General features: G+C 34.6%; 1 protein-coding gene across 1 annotated transcript in view; it reads right to left on the minus strand.

Moving 5' to 3' along the window:
- Window positions 1-25,349, minus strand: part of CSMD1 (CUB and Sushi multiple domains 1) — a 966,006-nt gene that overhangs the window by 256,922 nt on the left and 683,735 nt on the right. The window contains exons 9-10 of the mRNA XM_065730794.1: window positions 22,130-22,254; window positions 18,455-18,576 (exon numbers count right to left, since the gene is read on the minus strand). Coding sequence (XP_065586866.1) covers window positions 18,455-18,576; window positions 22,130-22,254 — 247 coding nt within the window. The remainder of the gene's footprint in view (window positions 1-18,454; window positions 18,577-22,129; window positions 22,255-25,349) is intronic.

A 25,349-nucleotide genomic window follows, 5' to 3' on the forward strand; every position in this document is an offset into this window, starting at 1 on the left:
AATAAGTACTTCCAATTAATAAATTATTAATATTTTGTTGAAACATAATAACTGATTTCTTAGCTTCCTACATTTGGGAAGTAAACATTTAGCTAAAGTGCTCTTCAGAATGGTAATCCAGTCAAGTTACTCTTTTAATAGTACCTCTTCACTTGGATGAGTTGGACAGATACATCATTTTGAACGTTACACAAAACACTACAATACAATCTGTTTAGTGATTACCATTGATGTGTTTCTAAGCACTAATTTCAGTCATTAATTAAATCAATAATAAGTATCACTTACTAAACCATCACTTCCACATCATATCCACTCAGAATAAGGTCCTGACATTGCTTTCATTTTCAGTTTTGCTAACTTAAGATACTAATATTTTTTCAATAAACACAATTCTGCTTTTAGTTGTGCTCTAAAAATGGCAACAAGCTTTTTTCTACCTATAAAATTTTACTTCTTAACTATAGTGTTAAAAACAAACAACAAAAAAAATGTGCTATATAAGGTATTTTTCCTCTTAACACTTCAGAACATTAAAATTACTTCTAATAAAAATAACTACTATTTTATTTGCATTAAACTATATTCAATGTTATTTCTGTGTGGGTGATCACAGGAAAAAAAATAGGTTCTGCCAAGAGTTGTAAAAGTGACAGTGATGACAGCATATGCATTTTGAGTCACGTTCAGCAATGCTTCATATGCATATCTTCGGTTCCAAAAAAAATGCACTGCACAAAAACTAATTATGTATTTAACGATTTTGGTAATAGATGTCTATCTACCACAGCTTTAAAATCTATTATCTCACACATGAATATATATTCTTAAGTACTATGCCTACGATAAAATTGTCCACTGTCATCCAGTGATAGTTAATATATTTTCATGCTGTGCCATTCTCTGAAATTCATGTTAAGAGAAAGTGGTAAATATGATTGACTTTAAGGATTAAAGGCTTTATTCCTATTTTATCTATATTGACTTTACATCTGCATCTAGAAGCACAGATTAGAGCTATTCTTGACCTATATTGATAAAAAGTTATATTAGAATCAGGGAAAAAACATGCTGGTCATTAGTCTAAAATCCATATGGCAATCTGTATAAATATGCAGATAACAGAACAATGTAAGAACACATTGGGACACAAGTCATTATTTGAATCTAATTCAAATCATATATAGGTAAACAGAACTGCCTCTGTCCATTTAGGCATCATTTGTAATGAATATACGATGGGCAGAAGCTATAAAAATTCAATTAAAATGTAAAAATAATACTAGAAAAGGGTGACAGCAGGTTTTCCTCTGCAGTACTCTGTGACTTATAAATTACTCTGGGAAAACTTTCAATTTTACCTAACAACACAGTGCTCCATAAACAAAATATCATTAAGAAAAAAAAGAAAGAAAAAACTGTTCAGATAAAACCTTTTATATTGGTTTAAATAAATTATCTTGTTTATAAAGACAATATCCACTTAATTATTTTGTTGAAATACTTAAAATATCAATACAAAATCTGAGAATATAAGGCTGGAAACCTTAAATACAGTGTATTTAGACAGTCTTCAGACAACCTAGGCCAAAATTTTATGATATGGATGATTGCGGAAATTTGACATACTCAGCAATTAAACTTCTGCAAAAAGCTGGTGTCATGATTAACTATGATGACAACTTGCAATTTTATAGCTTTTATGACTTTATAACTATAGCTTTTTATAATTTTTGCAATGAAGAATCATAAAATTATCTGCAAATAACAGTGCTTGTAATACAGCAGTACCATTTTTATAGTACCCTGTTATCTCCTGATATAAAACAAATTCTTAGATCTGATGACACCAGCTGTCAAACGGTCTTATTTCCTAAAATTTATACTTCATTTAGTCTCTAAACCATTCTCTTTCATCTGTCTTAACCAATACACTCTTGGGTGTACCTGTTGAGAAGCTACATGATGTAAATGTTCTTGTGTTTTTTTCATATTATACAGTGTACATATAGACAAGGCAGTAGCACACACAGGAAAGTGATCTATTAAAATTTCTTTTGTTCTCAAAAATTCAACATGAGAACAGCTGCTAACTATACCACATCTAATAACAGCAACTAGAAAATTTTGCTTTTACAATGAGCTGGGAACAATATTTTTAAGCAAATATTATCTACTACCACCCACCAGGAAAACTGACTTACTGTAACAGATTTACACTCCAGTTTTCATTGATGTTACAAATATAAATCAATTAAAGTTCTACCGTATTCAACACAAAATCTGAAGTCACATCTTCTGGATTACACTTTGGATTTATTTTGTATACTCCCTTTGCAATTAGTGAAAGGTTTATCATTGTCTTCCCATTTGGTCCTAAGTCAGGGAACTATTTTATTCCTTTGGGTACTGCATTTACCTATTTTAAAAACTTTTATTATTAAAAAAAGTTTGTATCAAATCACAAATTACTGTTCTAAAAAATAACCATTTCAAAGCATACCACCAAACATAAACATCTATTAGTAAATAGATTAGATGAGATGTTAGCTAAGAGGTTAAAATTATCAAAATATCATGATCTTATCTTTGCCATTCTGTACCAATGAAGCGTTTCAAGCAATAGGCAGACAATTAAAAAATTAGGCCAGTATCAGTAAGTACCTAAGATCTTGATAAAGAATATCATGACAGAGAGAAGATGATGAAAGTTAACGCATAATCATCATGGCCATAGTCTAAAGCAATACCAAATCCCCATTTAATGTTCACTAACATTCAGAGAAATTATGCCTTTCTTAAATTCATATTGTAAGGAAGTTTAAATCACAGGAGTCACATTTCAATCTGAAAAAGTACTCACAGGAGGTAGAAAGCATATCCTTAATGTGATATTTCTGGTGCAGTAGAAATTATAGGAAGATGAAGAAATAACATGTTGAGAATTAAGCTGCACACAAAACAATCTGTAAGAAACAGCTCTAATTATTTTTTTTTTTTTCAAGAGTCATCCTATCTCCCTTCCCTTTTATTTGCAGGAACTTCAATAACCATTCTTAGGGAAAAGAAAACTTAGCTGAAAAATGAATGCATATTTAGATTATTTGTCTCAAGTATATCTATTAGCTGCTAACCTCTTTTTTTTTCCTTACTTATAATCCACATCCATAATCAAGCTACAGGCAGCTTTTTTAATGGGTATTTAGTTGGCAATAGGTCTCAGATACCTTAATGTAAGGCATAGCCACAGGATCAAGCTACCAAACACCTGCTTTACAAACTTCTATAATTTTGCACTGTTTCATGAACATGTGGATGTCACACTAGCTGCCAGAACAACAGTCATCTGGAACACAGAGGCATCCCAAGGTTATGGTAGCTCTGGCAGTGCACAGACAATCTACAGCAGAAGGGTACAAATCAAGAAACTCACAGCAAGTCTTTGCTGCTAGCGCTTTGAGTAGGTCCTAATGTAAGAATGACTGTTCCTCTAAGATCTTTTATTATTGGACCTCAACAAATAGGACCATTTTTGAAACATTCAGTTCTGTGAAAAATAAAAGAATTCTCTTTACATCAAGTGTGAAGAAGTGAGATCCTCAAGAGGTATGCTGAAACCTCATGGCAACAATTCAAGAAATAGAGTGTAGAAAGGATTTGATGCAGTCTGATAAGTAAAAGAACCAGAAACGATCTCCACCAAAAATAGCTGAGGATCCAGGATCTTTACATACCTCAGAAGACTTGTAATATAATACTTGAAATGAAGGAACTTCCTCTCCCTATGAGAAGGAGTGCCCACATACATTCCATGAATTACCTGAATCTTATCAATGTATAAAAATATCAGAATGGTACATGGAAACAAGACGAGTTTTGCTCATCTGCAGTGCACAGTACCAAAGAATAAGCAAAAAAAAAGACAGTGAACACAAACTGGAACACAGGATGTTCTGTCTGAGAGCACTCCTTTACTAGCCAAGCTTCTGTGTTGTGCAGGTGACAAAGCACTGCCCATAGGCTGTAGAATCTACTTGGAGATCTACAAAAGCCATCTGGACAAAGTGCTGGGCACCCTGCTTTGGGTGTCCCTGCTTGAGTGGGGTTAGTCAAGACAGATCCAGATGTCTCTGCCAACTTCAATCACTCTGTGATTCTGTGACTTAAGCAGTGAGAAGAAAATTGAAAAGCATTCTCTGATATCTCATGTTCATTACACAATGCAGCTAAAGGAAGCGTAACCTATCTGCTGGAGAAATTTTTGAGAAGACTGAGAGCAATTCTCTGAAGTTTTTTAAAGCATCATGAATTTTTAAGTGACTCCTGAACAGACAGACTGAGCTTTATTGTTGTGATTATACAGGACATAAATCAGAATTAAAACCAGTAAATTAAACTAGTAATCAGAATAGGTTGGAATTGGTTCAACGAAGAAAAGCTATCCCTGATAAAAATAAACCAAAACCCTAGATGTTTCGTATGACAACTTAGAATGGAGTGACAGTTGACTTCTGGATGCCCAGATTTATGCCTATAGAACAGAAATTTTATCTTATTGGACAATGGAAAAGTTTTCTTTGCAAATCTCAATCAATAATTGAAATTAATCAATCAATTAAATAAGAAAGTTTTACTTTATACCACATGGAACTGTCAATCATATTTAAACTCTTATGAAAATGCATCAATCAGAATGCCTGACATTCCAGGCAGGTTATGCTATTACATGTTTGTTTTTTTTCCCCCCCAGTGGTCTACTCATATAAACCACTACATCATTACTTGATGAACAGAATGCTTTGGGAGATAGTGCCAAAAGCCTTACTTAAATCAAACTAGAAAACATCCTTTGAGTGAGAAATCTACTTTTTTTTTTAATGATAGAGTATAGTGAGGCTACTCAATGTTTTATCTTTGGTTATTTAATGCCTGATATTTTCAGTCAACCTCTTTCACATATTAGAAATTACTTCAATATTTTTTCTAAATCCAAAATGAGGACTAATGGAGACTATAGTTTCGTGGTTAGTTTTTTTTAATCCCGTTCTCACAGTGAGATGTAAATGACTGATTTTCACAGGGCAGCATGGCTGTGTTGTGACCAATTCAATGTTTTTGGACTAAAATGATCCATCTGCTTTAGTAAGAATATCCGTACTCTCAAGTATTTCAGCAGCTTGGCCAATAGATATGCATAAATAAGCAATAAGTTTCAGGAAATGTAGAAATATCAATTAAAGCTGAAAATTGAGAGATGATGAGATCTGTAGGGTTTTTGTTACAGCTACAGATGACCAAGAAACTGAATGCAAAGCAATTCCTGTATTCTGCCCTGCAAAGCATCTACAAGCTCTCTCAATAATGTGTCTTATACATTGAATAGACATTAATATGAATATGAAAGTTTTGGCTTTCTGTTTAAATACAAAGCAGTCTTTATCCTTTAGACGTAAATAATGGACCCAGACAGGTTAAAATGTGGCCAATCTAATAATAAAATAATAGAATATGTGTATGACTTCAACAAAGCAATAATGAGTCTAACACAAAGGAAATATATAGCCTTTTTTAGCTTTTTAAAATTGGAACAAATGAAAAGTAAACTGCAAACATATACCCATCATTGGTAAGAGCAAATCATTGCGTACTCACTGGTCTTTGCTAAAAATATGATAGCAGAAAGTAATGAAATAGAAATATATGAAGCTGTTAATGTGAAGCTATATTTTTTTTTGGTTCCACTGCTACTACTATTGTTCAGTATCCACTTCTGTATGCTTCAACAGAGAGTTACCTTCTTTCTGAAGGTCTGTTGGTAAGAGGCATGAGCTGTCAGTAAGATTGAGTGAAACTTAAAAGTATATAAGCTTGACATTGAGTAAAAGCTCAATATTTGCTTTCTTGCCATAAAATGGTATTTTTACAATTGTAGCTTAATAAAGGAGATTAATTTTGCTTATACTCATATTAATCATTTTATACAGTAAAATGCAAAGTTCTTTTGCAATACAAAACTAGATAACACTAACAACTAAATACATTTGAGAATGTTATTCGTTCTAAACTTGCATCTCAATGTCATTTCTGAACAACTTAATTCTCTTTATTACCATCAGTGCCTATTTCATAGACATTTCTATTAGCTAAATAATAAAATAAAACTTTTGCATTACATCTACAGATATACTGAGCCTCCATTAAAAGGTTATAGCTATGTTTAAAGAGATTTTTTCTAATGACTTCGATAAAGGTTTTAATAGCATATTAATTCCTTTAGGATTGTGCACAGTATTTAGTATGAAACATTTATTTTAATCTGGTGATGGTCTGGTAACTGCACAAAAAACCGATTCTGTCATTTTGATACTAATGTTCAGGATTCTTCATTTAAACTAAACAGTTTTCAAAGGAAGATACACTACAACAATATAGATCACAGAGAAAAGCTTGTGAAATAAGAGCATAAAACACTCATTTTTGAATATATTCAGTATTATCTAGAAGATCACAGAGCAAGCAAATATCTTTCTATCACTACTGACTATCCATTGCTATAAAACATTGATCAGGAAAGCTACTACCAGAACATTTGTTGCAGAATTTTCTCAATGTCTCTGTACAGAATAGAGATTCTCTCTTTTTATTAAAAAGATTTTTCATTCTGTTATTGCAAGAATAATCTAAGATTTGAAACAGGAGCAAACATGAATACGTAGAAAGTCTCAGAAAAAAAAGCTTATGGTGATGAATTCTGCCCATTATATCTTATCAGGGACCTCTGGACTATGACATTAGCATTTTTATACAATACCAAAAATGTTAAACCTTTGATAAAGAACTTAGTGTTCTGAATTTCAATAACACTCCCTAACTTTACTGTTTCTCATTCACTGTATTTGATTCAGTATGTGAGCATACTGTTCTGTGTCTGTCAAGAGAATTCAGTGAATCACAAAGAAAATATTGATTGATTAGTTTTCTGTCAGAACAGACACAAGGAGACACTAAAATCCAGTTTACAGCCATTCCCAGTTGCAGAAAGCAGGAACTTCAGATTTCAAAGTTTCAGATAGTAGAAGATACATTTATGAAAATAACTATAGGTTCTTCAACTTCTAAATAATATAAAGTGGGGGGAAAAAATTACAATCTATAGAATCCTGTATTTTTAGCCTCTAAAGTCCACAGAACTCTTTGAAGAATATCATAAAATGCAATAAGAAAGAAACTATCACTGTACTAATTGTTGAAAACTACTACTAAAATATTTACTACTGCAAATTCCATCTAAGTGTTTTATTTAAGAAGAAGGAAAAGTATTTCTTGAAGGTGAACAGAATTAGTTATGTGTCAATCTAACATGTAGCTGTTTGTGATAGAGCAATATGCTGAAACAATGTTAAAAGGGTCAAAAATACCCTGAGTTTTTGCTGCCAACACAATGAAACCATCCAGTACTGAATTGAAAACCAAAGCTGAAGACAATAAATATTTAATTTGTATGTCTAAATATTAGTCATGCCTATTAAAGCTGTCATGTTTTTTCTCAAAAAGAATCTTTGTTATTTCTGCCTCTTGGAAGATTATTTAAACATTATAGAAATATCTTTTTTGAGAAGAAAAAAAAGAATCCTAAATACACTCTTGATTTTAAAAATTTATTTCTTAAATGCCTGAATGAGCAGCACATTGAAGTACAAAACCTCTTGTGAGATATTTACCAGGTAAGTATCACAATTCCTCTATAACGTCATATTTTTATTCTTAAGTATTTTTTAACGCATCCATAAAAATACTTTTGTGGCACTTAATTCATGAAAAAGTTTCTACATAATCAAATACCTTTAGGAAACAAAATTAACATTGTGCAGGTCTTAATTGAAAAGCTGTATATTCTTGAAAATTATCCACAATCTGCTTTAGTTATAGAGTCACAAAAACTAAAGTTGATAAGCCTTATGTCTGTAAGAACAGAAATGAATGACTAGTAACAGAAATCTGTGAAATACATATTAACGTGTTAAATATAGTATACATTGAAACCACTTCACTAGTCAGAGATTTATTTAGGTTCTAAGACATCTGCAGAAGTCATCCAGATCAACCCAACTCACAACTCCAGTTAGATTATAGATTTTAACTTAATTTAAATGGTTACGTTGAATCACTAAAAATCTAGTGCTTTAACATACCAGCTCCCTCATAACTTTTCCATATTATTGTAAATTCAATTCATGAATTGTGTTTTGATTGGCCTTATTAAAAGAACATGAATTGAAAAATCACTTTTCTGAAAACAGTCTGTTATAAACAGTTATAATCACAAAGAAAAAAGCTTATGTGGTCAGAGAACTTTGAGAGAATTCTTCAGGGAAGATCTTTGAAACTATCAAGAGAGACACTTAGCATACTAAAATGACTTTTAAAATGACATAAAGAAGCAAGAAAGCATACAAAAATGACCGAAATGCATTTCTGAATCATTTGAATACTGCTCAAACTCAAAGTATTTCACTGTAAATATCAGATACACCTGAAATGTCTGCACTGAAGGAAAGGGAGAGGGGAGGAAAGTAGTCAGAACCGGAAAGTAGTCAGAACCATGTTTGAAAAATCAGTAATGAGAATGGTATACAGAATAAATCCAAATCCACACATTGTCTAAAGATAAAGGATCAGTGAGATACACACCATTTCCTGAAGCAGCAGCTGGAGGCCAGAAAGGATTTCTTAACTCAAATTTTTGAAAGTGTGCAGGTGAAGTATGTGAAATGAGCTCCAAAACACCTAAATGTAGATGTTTACTTGTTTCTGTTCAAAGGTGCTTTACATATCTAATCTCTCACTACAGTAAATTCAGCTAGATCTGACTGGCAGTAACATGTTTGCTACAGGCAGATCTGAATAGCGATCTGAATAGCTCTGTAGCCTCCTCTGGTTATAACCGAAGCTTAATTCAGATAGTTCAGTAAGCTTCTCCTGAATCAAACATCTAGTGCCGAGATGGTTTATGGATATATTCATGGTCTGGCAGACAGAACTGGATCTGTAGGAAATCTATCCCTTTCTAGATCCACACCTGGGGGCAAAGCAAAAGGTTTGAAAATCTCAGAAGACCCCCAAGATTTCTCTGATGGGAAACAGGCTGCTCACATTTAACTGTACCTTTTCAGGCTTGAAATGAGTCAGATATGGATAGTCCATTTTTTTAAAAATGAATCATTAGAATTCATTTTTATTCTGTAAAATGGATCTCAAGTGCAAAATCAGTCATATCTTTATATGTATTTGACCATACTAGATTGTGTGGAATGAAGAAGTGGAAGTTAATATCTTTCTGTAGAGTGACGTAGCTGTGAGTTTTGTGGAGAAGTGAAATTATCACCTTGCAAAGATAGTCCCATTACTCACTTCAAGAGAAAAACTTATTACCTTATTTACATGATTCTTTTAACTTGTTTAATACATGGCCATTAAATAAAGTAATGGATCTAGAACAAACATAGAACATACTGTTAGATGAAAAAAATGATCAGATGCATTTTCCATTTAGATAAGAAAATTACTAATTCTAAAGAGTTTATATGTGTATTTGTAAATGTGAAATTCTATATGTGTAACTCTGAATATGTAGTAGCAGGCGTGAAATACCTTCTTTTGAGAGATACTACGAAGAAAAAGTATTTACCAGTAAGAATGTTTGAAATAAGGATGGCAAAAAAAAAAACCTGAGAACAGCAAAAAAAGAACCTGAGAACAAAGAAAAGCGATGCAGACTTCAAAATGCGTCAAAATACCTAAGACACAGTTAAAAAAAAAAATCACTCAGGAATCTTAACTTAGCATCCTAATAACACAGATGAGGGCTAAGAATTAGATCAATTCTGAAAGACTGAATGAAAACCTGTACATTCTGCATAACTTTGTCTTTGAAAAAGAAAAAAGAGCAACAACTAATAGATATTAAGAATGTAATAATTATAGTCAATGCCCAGAGTAATTGGTGGGATTTGTGTTTCAATTTGATGTGGAAAAAAACAAAAACAAAAAACTTAAACAGGTCTTGTGAGCATTCATTGTTCAGCCATGGAGCCGATTCCATTCTGTATGTACAAGGCTTGTGTAAATGTCAGCCTTCTCTGTGTACAAAGATTAAAAATGAATTCACATCAGATCAAGGGTCCAACTCCAAAACAATCTCTGGGAATTTCCACCTCCTGTGCTCTAGTTAGCATCACAGAGAAATCTCAGAGCAGATAAATTAGGAAATTAGGTTCTTTTTGAATCAAAGTAAGCTGGGAGGTGTTTTCAGACCAGATTCAAATTAGAACTAAACAACAGTAAAAATCCTTAAAATTCATTTTGTATGAATCTCAAGCCCCCAGCAGCAACTATTTTGCACTACAAAGCTGCTTTTGTTGCACTGCGCTACTAATGCTAATGTAAACACAGTCTAACTTATTCTCTAAGGACAACTGGAGGCAATACTTGGATCATACTCTATCCCCCTTTCTCTTATCTTCCCACCTTCTGAGATGATGCTGGGGTTCTGCAGACCCAAGTTTCTCCAAGATCTCCCTGTGAATTCAGGAGGTATAGTAGACTTTATGGTATTTTCTCAAATGTAATAATAAAAAGACCAATTAAAAGAAATTCTCTATTCATTAAATCTGTGAAGTCCATGACAAGAGGTTCTGTGCCTTTCAGAACAGAATGCCACAAGTGAAAATTTTTTTTATGATTTTCTGAGAAAATTTAAATTTCATATTTCCGTGGCTTATATTTCATATATGTTCTGCTATTTTATTCTGCTCATTTTAATAAGAAACTTGAAATAAGAACTGATTAGGAACGTATGAAATCCTCCTGTTTTTCTCATTAGGCAGAAATAAGTTTTTGCTATAGTGAGTTGGTCTCCATTGGCACCTTTTACAGCAACCACAGCTACCTACACACTTCTTGCTTTGAAGCTTCTGTTTACGTATCACTTTGATTCAGAAATTCTTTATGATGGTGCATGGGTGAGATCTTCGCTTACGGATATTTCAGAAGGATCAGTAAGCATATTACGTTTAGTCATTTAAATAAGTCAACAATGGAACTCCTCACTCATCTCAAAATATTTTCTTTTGTCTTTCATGCTGGGAAACCTCATTCTACTTACCTGCCATCTGTAAAAAAGGGATGGATCGTTCTAATAGGCAATTTCTTTCTTTGGAAAAGCTCAAAGGCAGGATTTTTACTACTCAAATAATAGTAAAATATTTAAATAATTACATTGTTTTAGGCTGCTCTTCCCCCCCCCCCCCCCCCCCCATTATCACAGACTGAAGAACTGAAATGCCAGGAACAGAAACATCTTCACCATTCCCCTTTCTAAAGGTGGGATCCTGCCTTGTTGCTCCCTTGCTGGTCACAAGCATCAACTGAATTACTACATAGTCATTAAGTTTTTCTTTATTTAATACAGGACTTCCTATAGCTCTGGAATAGGATGAAAGGCATGAAGAGAAGATCTTTGAGACAGGAAATGTGTATACAGTATATCTAAATTAACCCCTTAAAAAATTTACAACTGGTTATCAGCAAGAGGCTGTTCCACACTGTTATCCCCTAGAGACCAAAACTTCATATTGTTTCATGATTTCAACACTGATTAAACTCTGTAAACGTGAACACGTAGAGAGCTCTTGAACTGGAAAATACTTAAGTTTTAAGTTACAAAGTCTGATTACAACAGATAAAACACCCCAAAACATGTAGATAAATTAGATGTTACTTCAGCTCTAAATTGATACAGTCTATTACACAGAAGGTAAAAGAAAATTAATTCCAATTATGAAAGAAGAGGTGAAACAGTATATGTTCCAGAATAAGTTAAAAACAGTTCTAATTTGGAGTTGTTTTATTTGATCAGTCTGATTTCTTTGAGTTAATAATTTGATCATACGAGTAATCTGAAATAGCAGTTGGGATTTCTCCATTACATATAGTCTGTCATAATAAGAACTTGTATTGATTTTTGAGAAATGTTAACATGAAGAAAGATTATTATATTGCTGCAATGAAATGTTTCAAAATAACAAGGAAAACTTGCAAAATTACATATGACATCTCCTTAAACACAACTCCATACATTTAAGTGGAAACAGAACATTGCTCTTTGGAATATGTCCAATATTGGGAAAATAAAACTTTCCAGAAAGCTGTATAATAATTTTGGACACTGAATTGTTTTAATTGTTTTAATGCAGTGTTTTACTAACACTGCATCTAATCAAGGATACCAAGAACAGTTAACAGTTTCCCTTGATATCATAGTAAATAAGCAGAGAATCACACTTATTATAAAAGCAAACAGATTCCCTAATGGTAACTGAAAATTTTACTTTTTTAATTTTGCTCTTAAATCATTTTCCAGGAGAGTGATCAAATTCTTTTTTTTTATTTTATTTTTTAAATCAGCCAGATTAGATTTCCTCTTGATAGGCATGAAGACACAATCAACCAAAAAGGTGTCTGGTCATTTTCATTCAGACTATTTTATTTTACTTCTTGTTTCAAATGATTAAGTCTGGATACAGCCACCCAGTTTGCTGTTACATAACTGGTAAGCCTGCCCTTATCCCTTCCACCCTTCATTTCTAGCTTAAAACTGTACTGATCAGCCCTGTTACTTGCTGCACAAAAATCCCTTTCCATCTGAGGTGTATCTCATCAGAAACCAGCAGGCCTGGTGCTGTGCAGACCACCTCATGACTGAGAAATCCAAAATTCTACTAGTACATGGCTCCAAGACCTACTAGTCTTGGAGTCACACATGGATCAGCCAGGTCCATCCGTCCCTTTGCAGAATGATCTTACTCCTTTTCAACTTCAGTGATTCTATGTCCCCAATTCTTTAATCAGTCATCTAACAGCCCTGAAGTCCCCTTTGATTGCCCTTGGACTTTTCTTTCTACTTCATCACTGCTGCCATGAAAAAATAATAGTTAATAAGCAGAGGTCAACACAAAGCTAATGAGATTTCTAGTAACTTCTTTTACTTTGACCTCAGGGAGGCAGCAAATTTCCCTAAGGGGTGGATCCGCTTGGCACAATGGGCTCTCTGCTCCCCTCAGAAGGGAGTCATTTATGACAAAAACATTTCTGTTTTTCTTGATGAAGGTAGTTGTGATACAGGCAGTAAGCTGACTAGCCCTAGGTTGCCCCTACAGCTGAGGTGGACTGTAGGGCAAATAACCCCCAAGAATGGCACTCAAATAAAATAGTGTGAAAGATGGTATATTTTTGGTAGACTTATGTAGACGGTATACAGACAACTAGCAAAAGAGAGTGGCTCACCTTTATGATGGTGGAGGATCCCTGTTGACTCCACACAGGAGGGATCTCCAAGAAGAGATCCTTCCCCAGTGGTGGTCAGCCCTTAAATGGGGTCTGGGAGAGGTGGAGCCAGGCTCCACCCCTTCCAATCACACAGTGCATTGCCTTCACCTGTGCCCCTGTGGCTGACTCAGAACTCAGCTCAGGTGATTAATCAGTGTTTCAGACGGTGATTCAACAGTTCCCATACAGTGGACCATCATCATCATGATCATTTGCCTGTCCATCAAGTTCTATAGCCTCATACCCATGAATAAGGGCCCCTTGGAAGGTGAGGTGTGGCAGACGGTGAAGACATTTGCCTGTAAACCTGAGATAAAACTCACTTCCACTCCTCTCTGTCTCTTAGGTTCCCTCCTTCTACCTGGTGTCAAGAAGGTAGGGAATCTTTCATTTCTTGTAATTTGGCTGGCTGATGCATCTGTTTCAGAGATGGTAAAGTATAATTCAACCAGCTGATCTCCTTAGTCTCCCTGATGATCCTCAACCTGTCCATCTCCTCCTGTATCTCTGTCCCCAAGATGAACAGTTCTTTTACCTAAGTGTTCTTCCAACAGGCATGCCCACTGCTGCCACCAAACACTGACAGAAAAGTTGGTCACAGCCTTCAACTTGAGAATGGAGTGGCTGCATGTTCCCTCAGAAACACTGTCTGGGTAGCTGTGTTGGTTCCTGAAGCACAGAGGATGCAGAGAACTTTGCTCTTTAGCATACATGTGATGATTTGGACCTCCATTTACTGTTCTCCCCAGTGTCTCTTTACTTATAATATGAAGCTTCTACTTAGTAATACATCATGGTAGGTTGATTAAATGAAATGCTGACACCAATTTATTTTAGAAATACTAAGATGCTTCAATCTGCCAAATGCCAGATGTAGTATCACTAAAAAGACTGAAAAGAATCATAACAATTTTTAGGAACAATATACTTTAAAAAAATATCTGATTTTTTTTTTCTATATGCGTACTTGACTACATAGTCTGTGAATTTCTTAAGTATTTCCTATTATTAAGTATATGGATATGACCTATAAATGGTCAGCTAGCATTTTCCCAGAATAAACTACTCAGGAAAAGATCAGTGGGCATTGTGCACAGGAAATTTTGACCATCTGCATTCTTGAGACAAAGTAAATGAACATGCGACTGTGAAGTAACCCCAGGACCGCATGAGCATAAATTAATCTGCAGCACTTGTCTCCCTGTGCGGTCAATGTGGGCTGTGCCAGAGTTAAACAAATAATTTCTATAGAAAATATGATAAATCTGAGGGAGAGCATTATCTGATGAAATTGCAGTAAAGAATATTAAAGTAGTACTATTTTTAAAAGTATAAGGAAGTTCTGAAATTATTACATGAAATATGTTTTTATTCTGGAGAAAATAAAATCAGGATTACCTGTTCCACCCTAATGAAGATCCTATCCACGTTTTAATGAAAAAAAAAAAAAATGGCCACTGATCTATATTGATGGAGTTGTGAAATATTTGAGATTCTGACCTAACAATTCCAGGAATCTCAGCTGTCTTTAACTGAAACAAATGGAAAGTAGCACACCTAAGATGCATCTAAAATAATTTTCTAAATAGAAATCTACACGTAAAAGTATTATTTTTGACAAGGCTTTGCAGAACATACATATGCATACACTGTAGCAATTTCTTTTCATTTATATCCATACTAAATTAATACAATGTACTATAATCCTCTGTAAAATCCTATTAGTGTAAAAAAAATCAATCTGCTATAAGCTTAAATGCTTTAGCAGATGAGCAGTAATAGTAACTAAGTCAGACATATGTCATCCTTCCACTAATGCACTTTCCAGCAAAATCTAGTTAATAATTTAAAAGGAACTGCAGTAAGATTATATCAAACCAAGATGATTCTATCTGTCAATCCTCTCCAAAATAATCCTTTCCTATGTCTGTGGTGAAAGTCTGCCACATAAACATAAGGCAGAAACACTATACATAAGATGTGGTGCTGAAAGAAATACACAAAGCAAAGAAAAATAAAATATAAAAAAATGCTGCAGTGACTGTTCCAGGAACATCCAATATAAAAATAACATCATCATGACAAATGTCTTCTACAAGCCTGACTTGAAGTGGCACCAAGTACTGAGCGTATTTAAATATAGCAAAGAAGGTTTTAACATTTTGTAAAAGACAAATAAGCATATAAAACCATGTTTCCATTACATATCCCCAGTAAGAAAAAATGCTGTATTAACCTATGAATTCTTACAAAAAAAAAAAAAAAGAAAAAAAAATAGAACTTTACCATCTTATAGACACTATAGCTGAAAATCAGAGCAGTTGGATCTAGAAATATTATCATGGAATAGTGAGCAGCAGGAGACCCAAGGTAGTAAGTGTTATAGAAACAAAACAAAACCCAAAATGTACAGCCTAGAGAAAGAACTGAAACAGCAAGAAGCAGAATTGTGCTTACAATACATCGCATACTAACAGCAAGAAAAATATCTTGGCAAAACATCAGTAAGATCTCAGAAGAAAACTCCAAAGAAGCTGATTTTAAAAAGTTGAGAAATTTCATAATAGAAGTAGTAAAACAACATAGTGTTACAAACAATCTGTATAGCTTACAACGGGTACTTTACAAAGAGTCAGAAGAATACCATAAAGTTGTATTTGCAAATATTATAGCTCTAATAAATGGCTTAGCAGGATGCTGATCAGCAGCTACCACAGTGGGACCCAGAGGAAACAAAATGTAAGGAAAGTAAATCAACTCTACAAAATGAGCAGAGCATTAACAGAAATGCTTTTGAACAGAAGAATGAAACAACTTAAAATTTTGTGTTGGTCAGGAAAAAAAAAATGTTAGTAAAACATCTAGCTAATAATGATTTTGATATGGTTGGTTAAAAACCTGTAAAATTTAATGAGTAAATTTTAAAATATTTATTATTCAAAATATGCCTGTATATTATGCTTTGCTCTTTTGTGGAAGTGCACCTCATCAAACAGATTACATTCTTTGTACAGCATTAAATGTAATGCTAAGAAGAAATACTGTTCTATCTTGTAAAATGTTACATATAAACTAGAAGAAAAGACAAATTAATTCCTAGAGTAAGCTAAAACTAATTTAAAATACACAATAAAATGTCACAAACTGATTACGTTCTTGGAAAGCAGAGTGAAATGTGAAATACAGACTCGCATTTTCATAAGCATTTTTGAGTCTAAAGGACAAAATAGTAGGCTCCACAGTTTAAATTCAAGATCACATCTTCAATATGTAATTCAGCTTTCAAGAGGTCTATCATTTATAACTCCAGCTAAAGTCAGGGATTAAAATCTGCACAACTTCTTTCAGATGAAAAATAGATTTAATTTAAGTCAGATTATCTATGAATTAAAAGCACTTCATAGCTTTTAACCTAAGGGATGTATACCAACTTTAGATGTATTTTTTTGGGGATATAAATCTTGGTATCACGTTTGATATATATTGATAAATGTAATGTAGAGGCCATGTGAAAGAAACTTAAGAATACCGCATGACTTAAACGTCTGATTTTAAGACTTGACGTTCACAGCCAACATGGTTCTAAAGCCAATAAAATAGGAACTGCACAAAGCGAAGAAAAATCTCTTCCTATTTCACTGCTATACAAACCCAAGACTAATAAAATTACCTATTATCTATTGCCTATCACATCTGATAAACAATTTGATTTTAAAGTCTTAAAGCTTCACATATTGTTTCCTACTGTTGTGATGATCAACTTCTCCATTTGCTTTTTACCAGCTTTCACAAAGCTATATTAAATTGTCTGGATCTCTTTCTCAGTGAAAGCATCAAACGTTGTATTCATTCTTCTTCATTTCAAATGTAGTGTTTAACTTACAACTCAGTTCCTACAGATTTTACACCATATTGATGAATTATCAACATGCCCGCATAATACAACTTTAGAGTGCCTTTTCAGGTCTATCAAATAGAGCAATAAAAAAATGTATCCAGACCAATTTTATTGAGATCTACTCTACTAAAATCTTAAATCCACTGAGAGACAGCCACATTTTATAGAATGAATAGAACATGCAAAACAACAAATCTTAGCCTGCAGCTAATACACAAATCAGAGCCTCCATAGAAAATTCATATAACATACAGCTTAATCAATACTACTACACTGTACTAATTTTGTATTACAGTTAAATTATCTTGCAATCAGCAAGAAGACTACAATCTTCATTTTACCATTAATATGAAAAATGCTAATTAAAATACTTGAAAAGTGAAGGAAAAATAAAACATTTCTTTATACTTTCATATTTTTCTTTAATCTTTAAGGTACTAAGACTCAATTCTCATAGCACTAATTTCACTAATTTTTTTCTTTTAATGTACAATGACACCTTCTCTCATAAAATGCACTGGATTTTGCAAAATAGAAGAGACTATATCCTACTGAAGATAAATTGGAGTTGATGCATTTTGTCAGATATTTTTCTTCTTTTAAATGGTTACTGATACTGAAAAATGACAAGTGGCACAACACTTCAACATTAAAATCATTAAATCTTAGACAAAATTCATTTACAGTCACTTCTAATTGCCATACTAAATAAAACACAATAGTGTAGTTTGATTTTGTTGTTAGTTTCCTCTTTAGAGGGAAGCTTGTCTGCAGTAAAATGGTTTACATGAGAGTCTACACTTTATGATTAGATTGAACGTCAAATAAGTAGAAACAGCAACTTAATATTCCAAGTGGACTTTTTCACAAATACTAATGCTTTTACTTTTCTACAGCCTAATATACATACATACATACATATATATATATATACATCCATCCATCCATATATATATATATATATATATACACATACATACATACATACACACACACACACACATATATATATATATATATATATATAAATGTTTCTGGTCCGATCATTTGCAAGTTGATTAATACATACAGTCAGTCATAAGTGTTCACAGAGTTTTATCAAATATATTCAAAATAATATAAACAGATTCAAAATTCTAGAGTTTGAATTAAGACAGAGAAAAAGCATACCTTTTCTGGATCTACTGTCGTAATGACCCACACACAGTGTGCATTGTCTTCATATTGAACTGGATAGTTTGGTGATGTAATAATTCCACTTGGTCCACGTAAATTAGAACCACATGTTCTAGCTAAAATAACAAGCAGCAAATAAGATTATTTTTGACAAGTTGCTTTATTTAATCTAAACTTCATAAAACTGCCATAGCATTAATTAAAACATGTTGCAAGAGAATTTCTAAACTTCACTATTCATTCAATTCCATTGAAAAAAAAAAAAGAACAACCTCCAAATTACAGATGAAATCACATTTCTTTGAAGTTGGCTTAGGTAAAATAATCTCAGTTAACATGTAAGCATTCTGTTTAGAGTGCCGAACAGTGAGCATTAAACCTCTCAATGGTTGGAAGGAGCCTTCTGTGTACATAAGTGTATTTATGTGAAAGGGCCAGTATATGTGAGTTTGGTACAAGCTTCAGGATAATGTTTGGTACAAGCTTCAGGAATACAGGCATCTTTAAAGTTATCAGGGAGACTAGGAATAATACAGACTGCAAATAAAACTATCTTTCACATCTCACCATCCACAAACGTGCACAGGTGCTGTGTTGTAATCTTGAACCACAATTACACATCACTCAGTGTAAGCAAGTTACTGTGTTAAGAAAACATAGATGTGACTTCCAGAGAATCTTCCTAATGTGATGCACAGGCAGCAGCGAAATTTTAGCTCCAAGTCTGGATGTATGTTTGAGGAAAGTATCTTTTTTTCTGGACTGAGGTTTTAATGGAGGTATAGGACTAATTTATTCTATTTTGTTAGCAGTTTACTAGAAGAAATAAAGCATAATAGATAAATTTGCAGATAATAAATTGGAAGGAGCAGCAAACACTAATAAGAACACACAGATAACTCAAAAGCAAATAGACCCTTTCTGTTGGGAATTACTTTTGCCATGTAGAAATTACTTCAGCTCATCTCTATAGTGTATTAGCAACAAATTTGACAGTGGAAAGAAAGAACAGCAGAAGAATGAACAGTGGGGTTGCACGGATGCATTATTCTACATTAGCATGAAACCAAATACAAGAAGAATATATTTTCCATTTACATATAACTGAATAAGATTGAAATGCACAAGCATGTATGAACGAAGATACAGGCAGACTAAGCTCAAGAGGCTTCTAGCATATTATTATTCTAAATAAAACATTCAAAACTGTAGAAAGAGTATGAAAAAACCAGTTTTCAAGACAGAAGAAGTAGATCTTGTTTTGAGATAAATCACATCAAACATTTGCAGGGATTATTATATCTTTTTTAGCAGAATCATAAGGCATTCCCCATCTGGAGGCTGACCAAGGAATAAGTCTTATCAGAAGTCCTATTGGCTGGAAGCTTTGTTGTCGTTTCTAATGTGCTTGTTTGTTTGCTTGATTGCTTACAATTACATGAGTTTAATGTGACTGATATTACAGTTTATTTCGTTCTTGAACAAGAAGTTATGGGTAACTCTATTCCCTCTGCAACCTGTGTCATTTGCTGGCTTGGTAACTGTAATTCAACATAAGATTTTGTGAAGAACAAGAAGTAATACTTTGATCTACTTCATAATGGCAAATAAAGTATACAAAGCAATTTGTATGATTTCTCTTTTCTTAATTAGTGGTGCCAGTCTTCTCTGGTTTGAGAACATAAAACAAGCAAATTACCACAGTTAGGACTTCCTTTAAAATGTACACTCCAAATGTGCAATTATATATATGTAAGTATACATATATAAATACATACACACAATTTCTGCTTTCTTTCAAACATCATTCTAAACAGAAGACATTTCTAAACAGAAATAGGTTCATAGGTTCATAGGTTCATAAGGTTGGAAAGGACCTATAAGATCATCTAGTCCAACCATCCTCCTATCACTATCCCTACCCAACTACTAAATCAAATCCCTTAGCACCTCATCTAAACGCTTCTTGAACAGCGCTAGGGATGGTGCCTCAACCACCTCCCTAGGCAGGCCATTCCAGTGCCTGACCACTCTTTCAGAAAAGAAATGCTTCCTCAGGTCTAATCTAAATCTTCCCCGGCGCAACTTGTGGCCATTCCCTCTCGTCCTGTCATTATTTATCAGGGAGAAGAGGCCCACCCCCTCCTCACCACAACCCCCCTTCAGGAAGTGGTAGAGTGCAATAAGGTCTCCTCTGAGCCTCCTCTTCTCCAGACTAAACAATCCCAGCTCCCTCAGCCGCTCCTCATAAGACTTGTGCTCCAGACCCCTCACCAGTTTTGTTGCCCTTCTCTGAACATGCTCCAGGGCCTCAATGTCCTTCTTGTAGTGAGGGGCCCAAAACTGAACACAGTACTCGAGGTGCGGCCGTACCAGAGCTGAGTACAGGGGGATGATCACCTCCCTGCTCCTGCTGGCTACACTATTTCTAATACAGGCCACGATGCTGTTGGCCTTCTTGGCCACCTGGGCACACTGCCGGCTCATGTTAAGCCGAGCATCAACCAACACTCCCAGGTCCTTTTCCTCTCTACATTCTTCAAGCCATTCTGCCCCAAGCCTATAGCATTGCATGGGGTTATTGTGGCCCAAGTGCAGGACCCGGCACTTGGTCTTATTGAACCTCATCCCGTTGAGCTCAGCCCAGCTGTTCAGCCTATCCAAATCCCTTTGAAGGGCCTCCCTACCCTCAGACAGTTTGACACATCCTCCCAACTTGGTGTCATCTGCAAACTTACTGAGGGTACACTCAATTCCCTCATATAGGTCATCAATAAAGATATTAAACAAGATGGGCCCCAAAACTGACCCTTGGGGGACACCACTCGTAACAGGACGCCAGCTGGACTTAACTCCATTAACCACTACCCTCTGGGCACAGCCCTCCAGCCAGTTCTCCACCCAGAGAAGAGTGTACCTGTCCACACCACGGGCTGCCAGTTTCCTCAGGAGAATACTGTGGGAGACCGTGTCAAAGGTCTTGCTGAAGTCCAGGTAGACATCAACAGCCTTTCCCTCATCTACCTGTCTGGTCACCCAGTCATAGAAGGAGATGAGGTTGGACAAGCACGACCTGCCCCTGGTGAACCCGTGCTGGCTGGGTCTGATCCCTTTATTGCCATGGACGTGTCGTGTGATTTCCCTCAAGATCATCTGCTCCATAACTTTCCCTGATACCAAGGTCAGGCTGACAGGCCTGTAGTTCCCCAGGTCTTCCTTATGGCCTTTCTACAAGTTGGGAGTCACATCGGCAAGCCTCCAATCCTGTGGGACCTCTCCAGATAACCAGGAATTCTGATAGATGGCAGAAAGTGGCTCGGCAATCACCTCTGCCAGCTCCCTCAGCACCCTTGGGTGGATCCCATCTGGCCCCATGGACTTGTGGCAGTTCAGATGGAGGAGAATCTGAATGGATCTCTGACTGTCTCTGCTTGGATCACAGGGGGTGCATTATGCGCCCCGTCCCGGACTTCCAGGTCAGGGCAAGTACCCTGTGGACAACTGTTCTGTCTATTAAAAGACAGATGTGAAGAAGGCATTGAGAACCTCAGCCTTTTCCTTATCATCTGTGGTTACATTCCCTGCCTCATTGAATAAAGGAGAGAAATTTTCCCTAATAATAAATTACCTTTCCAGACTTCAGGAAAAATTCCCAAGAACAGTGCCTACCTCGGCAGATTGGCCTGTGGTCACTCCAGGCAGCCAGCGTATCTGTCACTCTCTGACAAGTGATGCTCTTAGAACCTTGCAGCACATAGTTATCTTCACAGGAAAACTGCACACTTGCACCCAACCTTGGAGAAAGATGGGAGGGAGAAGAAAAGGATTAAAATATATTGTAATTATTCCCCCCCCTTAAAATAAATAAAAAAATAAATAAATATCGACAAATGACAGCATTTCTAGGTCCAAACAAAGAAATTAGGGTTTGAAATTTTATTTTGTCATTACTGTGTACATAAAAAGATATATTAAACTATTGAGAGCTAGTATACTGTGTTCACTTTGTCAACTGTTCTAAGAAATAATGCAAGGAATATAATGCAGTTGTGATATTAATTTTCATGCTTTTAGCTACAACTTCAAAGAAAGTATCAAAATGTGTTAATTACAGTTATTATGAATTATGTTAATTAGTGTTCTTTCAGGTAAAAAGATTTACTTCATGAATCATTTCAACTTCATACTCTCTGAAATCCTAAGCAGTTAAATGCAGGAATTTGTTGACATGTACTACAAGGAATTATTTACTTCATTCAATTCCCTATTTTGTTTAAGTTTCTCACTAAAAACTGCAAAATGCCAACTTTTATTACGACTGTAGTTGTCACACTTGTAACTTTGAAATTTCTTAAATTTTTTTCTACTTTTTTTTTTTTTAAGAATGTTGACAAGCATTTATGTGGAGTTTATAAACTCTATCTAGTAGTTGTGTGTCAGAGAGCTTTCCAAAAGAGAACTTAAATTTCTGCTTCCATTAATTTCTTTCTGCCTCAAAGCATTTCAATTATTTGTGTCATTCTTTGTTCCCAACCATAAACAACCTATTCTGCTTTTAGCTTTCTTGCTCTTGAAAATGTTATTTGTTAATTTCATGTTATGAACTAAGGTGTCTTGATAAAACAGATTTCTCATTTTGGTCTTTCTACGTCACTGAATCCTACACACCAGGAGATTTCAGGATGGCAATCAGAAAGCTCAGCAGCTAAAATTGTTTTGTGGAGAAAAGTTAATACAATCTTATTCACTAGCATTCAGCATGCTTCCATCCTCCAAGAACAAGTATTCTGTTTTCCAGAAGACACCCCAAAGACAAATTGGCTTATAATGAAGTGCTGCTATACTTAGTTCTTTTTATTAGTATTTTAAAATTTGAAGGAGATGCTACAAATCTAGGAAAGCTTTAAAAACTAATTTTCTTAGTATTTGGTGATTGAGCTATTAGATGTGGAAAAAATCAAGAGTAGGGAGTATATTGACTTCTTCCTTCAGTAGTTAATAGGAAATGCGCTAAATCCTTTGAGTAGAATAACTTTCTAAATCATAATTTTACATTCAGAACATTCTTTGAAAAAAATATATTCCAAATACATACCCTAAATTAATAAGCATAAAGAAAAACATATTAATAAGAGATATAGGGAAACATAAACATTTACTAGTTTCATATATAAACTTTAAATGATTCTATTTGTTTTACTATTTATAGAGTATGTATATATTTTTATTTTCTCTGATGGCTGGAAATATGAAAATGTCATATTTTTACACAGTGGGTATCATCTTTTGAAATGTTTGAGCACAAGCTAAGTGACACAAAATAATACATGCTGACTGCAATGTATTAAAAATAACAAAAAATAATAACGACCAAAAACTAGCAAAATCATCAATCTGAAGAGCACGGTAGAAATATAAAGTACTCAAAAGCTCCTCAGTGTTAGAGTCAAGAGGGAGAGAAACTTGAATGCCAGCTACAGACATCAACAATTACAATCTTTTGAGTGTTATTTAAAAAAAATCGAATTAAGATTTAGATAGGCTTTAGAAGATCTGTCATGAGTTTTACTAAAATGACAGATTATTATATAACATATAAATTGCAGATATCCAGATCAAGACACATAATTTTGGATGCTTAAAAGAACAGCTGATAAAAAGGAACGTTAGGTAAGCTGAGTCCTCAGAGTACCTTTTCTTTTCAGACAATCAGATCTGGAATGGGTTGCATCTTTGTAATAAAGACTACAATAAGAGTCCTTATCCTTTAAGTTATGACTGAACTGCTGAGCCATTCATTGATTATGTTTGATGGTTTTCCTTACAAGAAAAACAAGAGAGACTTTTTAAAGCCCTATTTCAATTCAAATTTTCTGCAATTTCAATGAAAATTATTAATTCACATAATTTAAAAGTGTTAAAAATGAATGTTTTTAATTTTTGTTCTCATCCATACGTCCCTAATCACTGAGAAAATCTGCAGATACTGCAAGTTTTTCATTTTTTTTTATTATCTATATACACAGGGAGAAGAAAACACTTCGTCCACTTCTTTTCTTCTATTTTGAATTACAACTGTATCAAAGCAAAATTTGTGAATAATTAAAAAATGGTAGATATTTGACTTAAATAATCCATTACATGAAAGACATTGTGGCCCTGGAGTGTGTCCAGAGAAAAGTAACGAACCAGGTGAGGGGACTGGAGTATCTCTTACGGTGCGCAATGAGGGTACTGGGATTGTTTAGTCTAGAGAAGAATAAGCTCAGGGGAGAACTTATTGCTCTCTACTACTACTCAGAAGGAGGCTGTGGTGAGATGAGGGTTGGCCTCTTGTCTCAGATAACTAGAGACAGGACTAGAGGGAATGGCGTGAAGTTGCACCATGCAAGGTTCAGGTTGAATATTGGGAACAATTTCTTCTCTAAAAGACTGGTCAGGCATTTGAACAGGTTGCCTAGGGAAGTGGTGGAGTTACCATTTCTAGTGGTGGTTAAGGAAGGTGTACATACAGTACTTAATAACAGTTGGCAGTATTGGTGGTAGGTGGATGGTTGAAACAGATGATCTTAAAGGACTTTTCTTAATTTAATGACTTTATGATTGCAATTCTGACTAAGCTGAAGGCTCAAACTTCCAGTCAGGCCACAGAAGGACACAGCCTTTTTCTTGCAGTTTAATAATACCAGGTGCCATACCAATTTAAAGACTGTGGAGCACACTGGCAATCTTGGCTTGACTGTCCAACCACACCCACTGTGTAGTCTGGATTTGACTCCTTCTGACTTCCATCTGCTTGGGACGATGAAATATGGTCTGTGTGGGCAACATTTTCCTAGCAAAAACACCACCACAGCAGCTGTGAAACAGTGGGTGACTTCCACTGCTA

This window comes from Cyrtonyx montezumae, unplaced genomic scaffold (genome assembly GCF_038088225.1).
Source record: "Cyrtonyx montezumae isolate F1298 unplaced genomic scaffold, pur_monq_1.0 scaffold_13, whole genome shotgun sequence".
NCBI classification, from domain to species: Eukaryota; Metazoa; Chordata; class Aves; order Galliformes; family Odontophoridae; genus Cyrtonyx; species Cyrtonyx montezumae.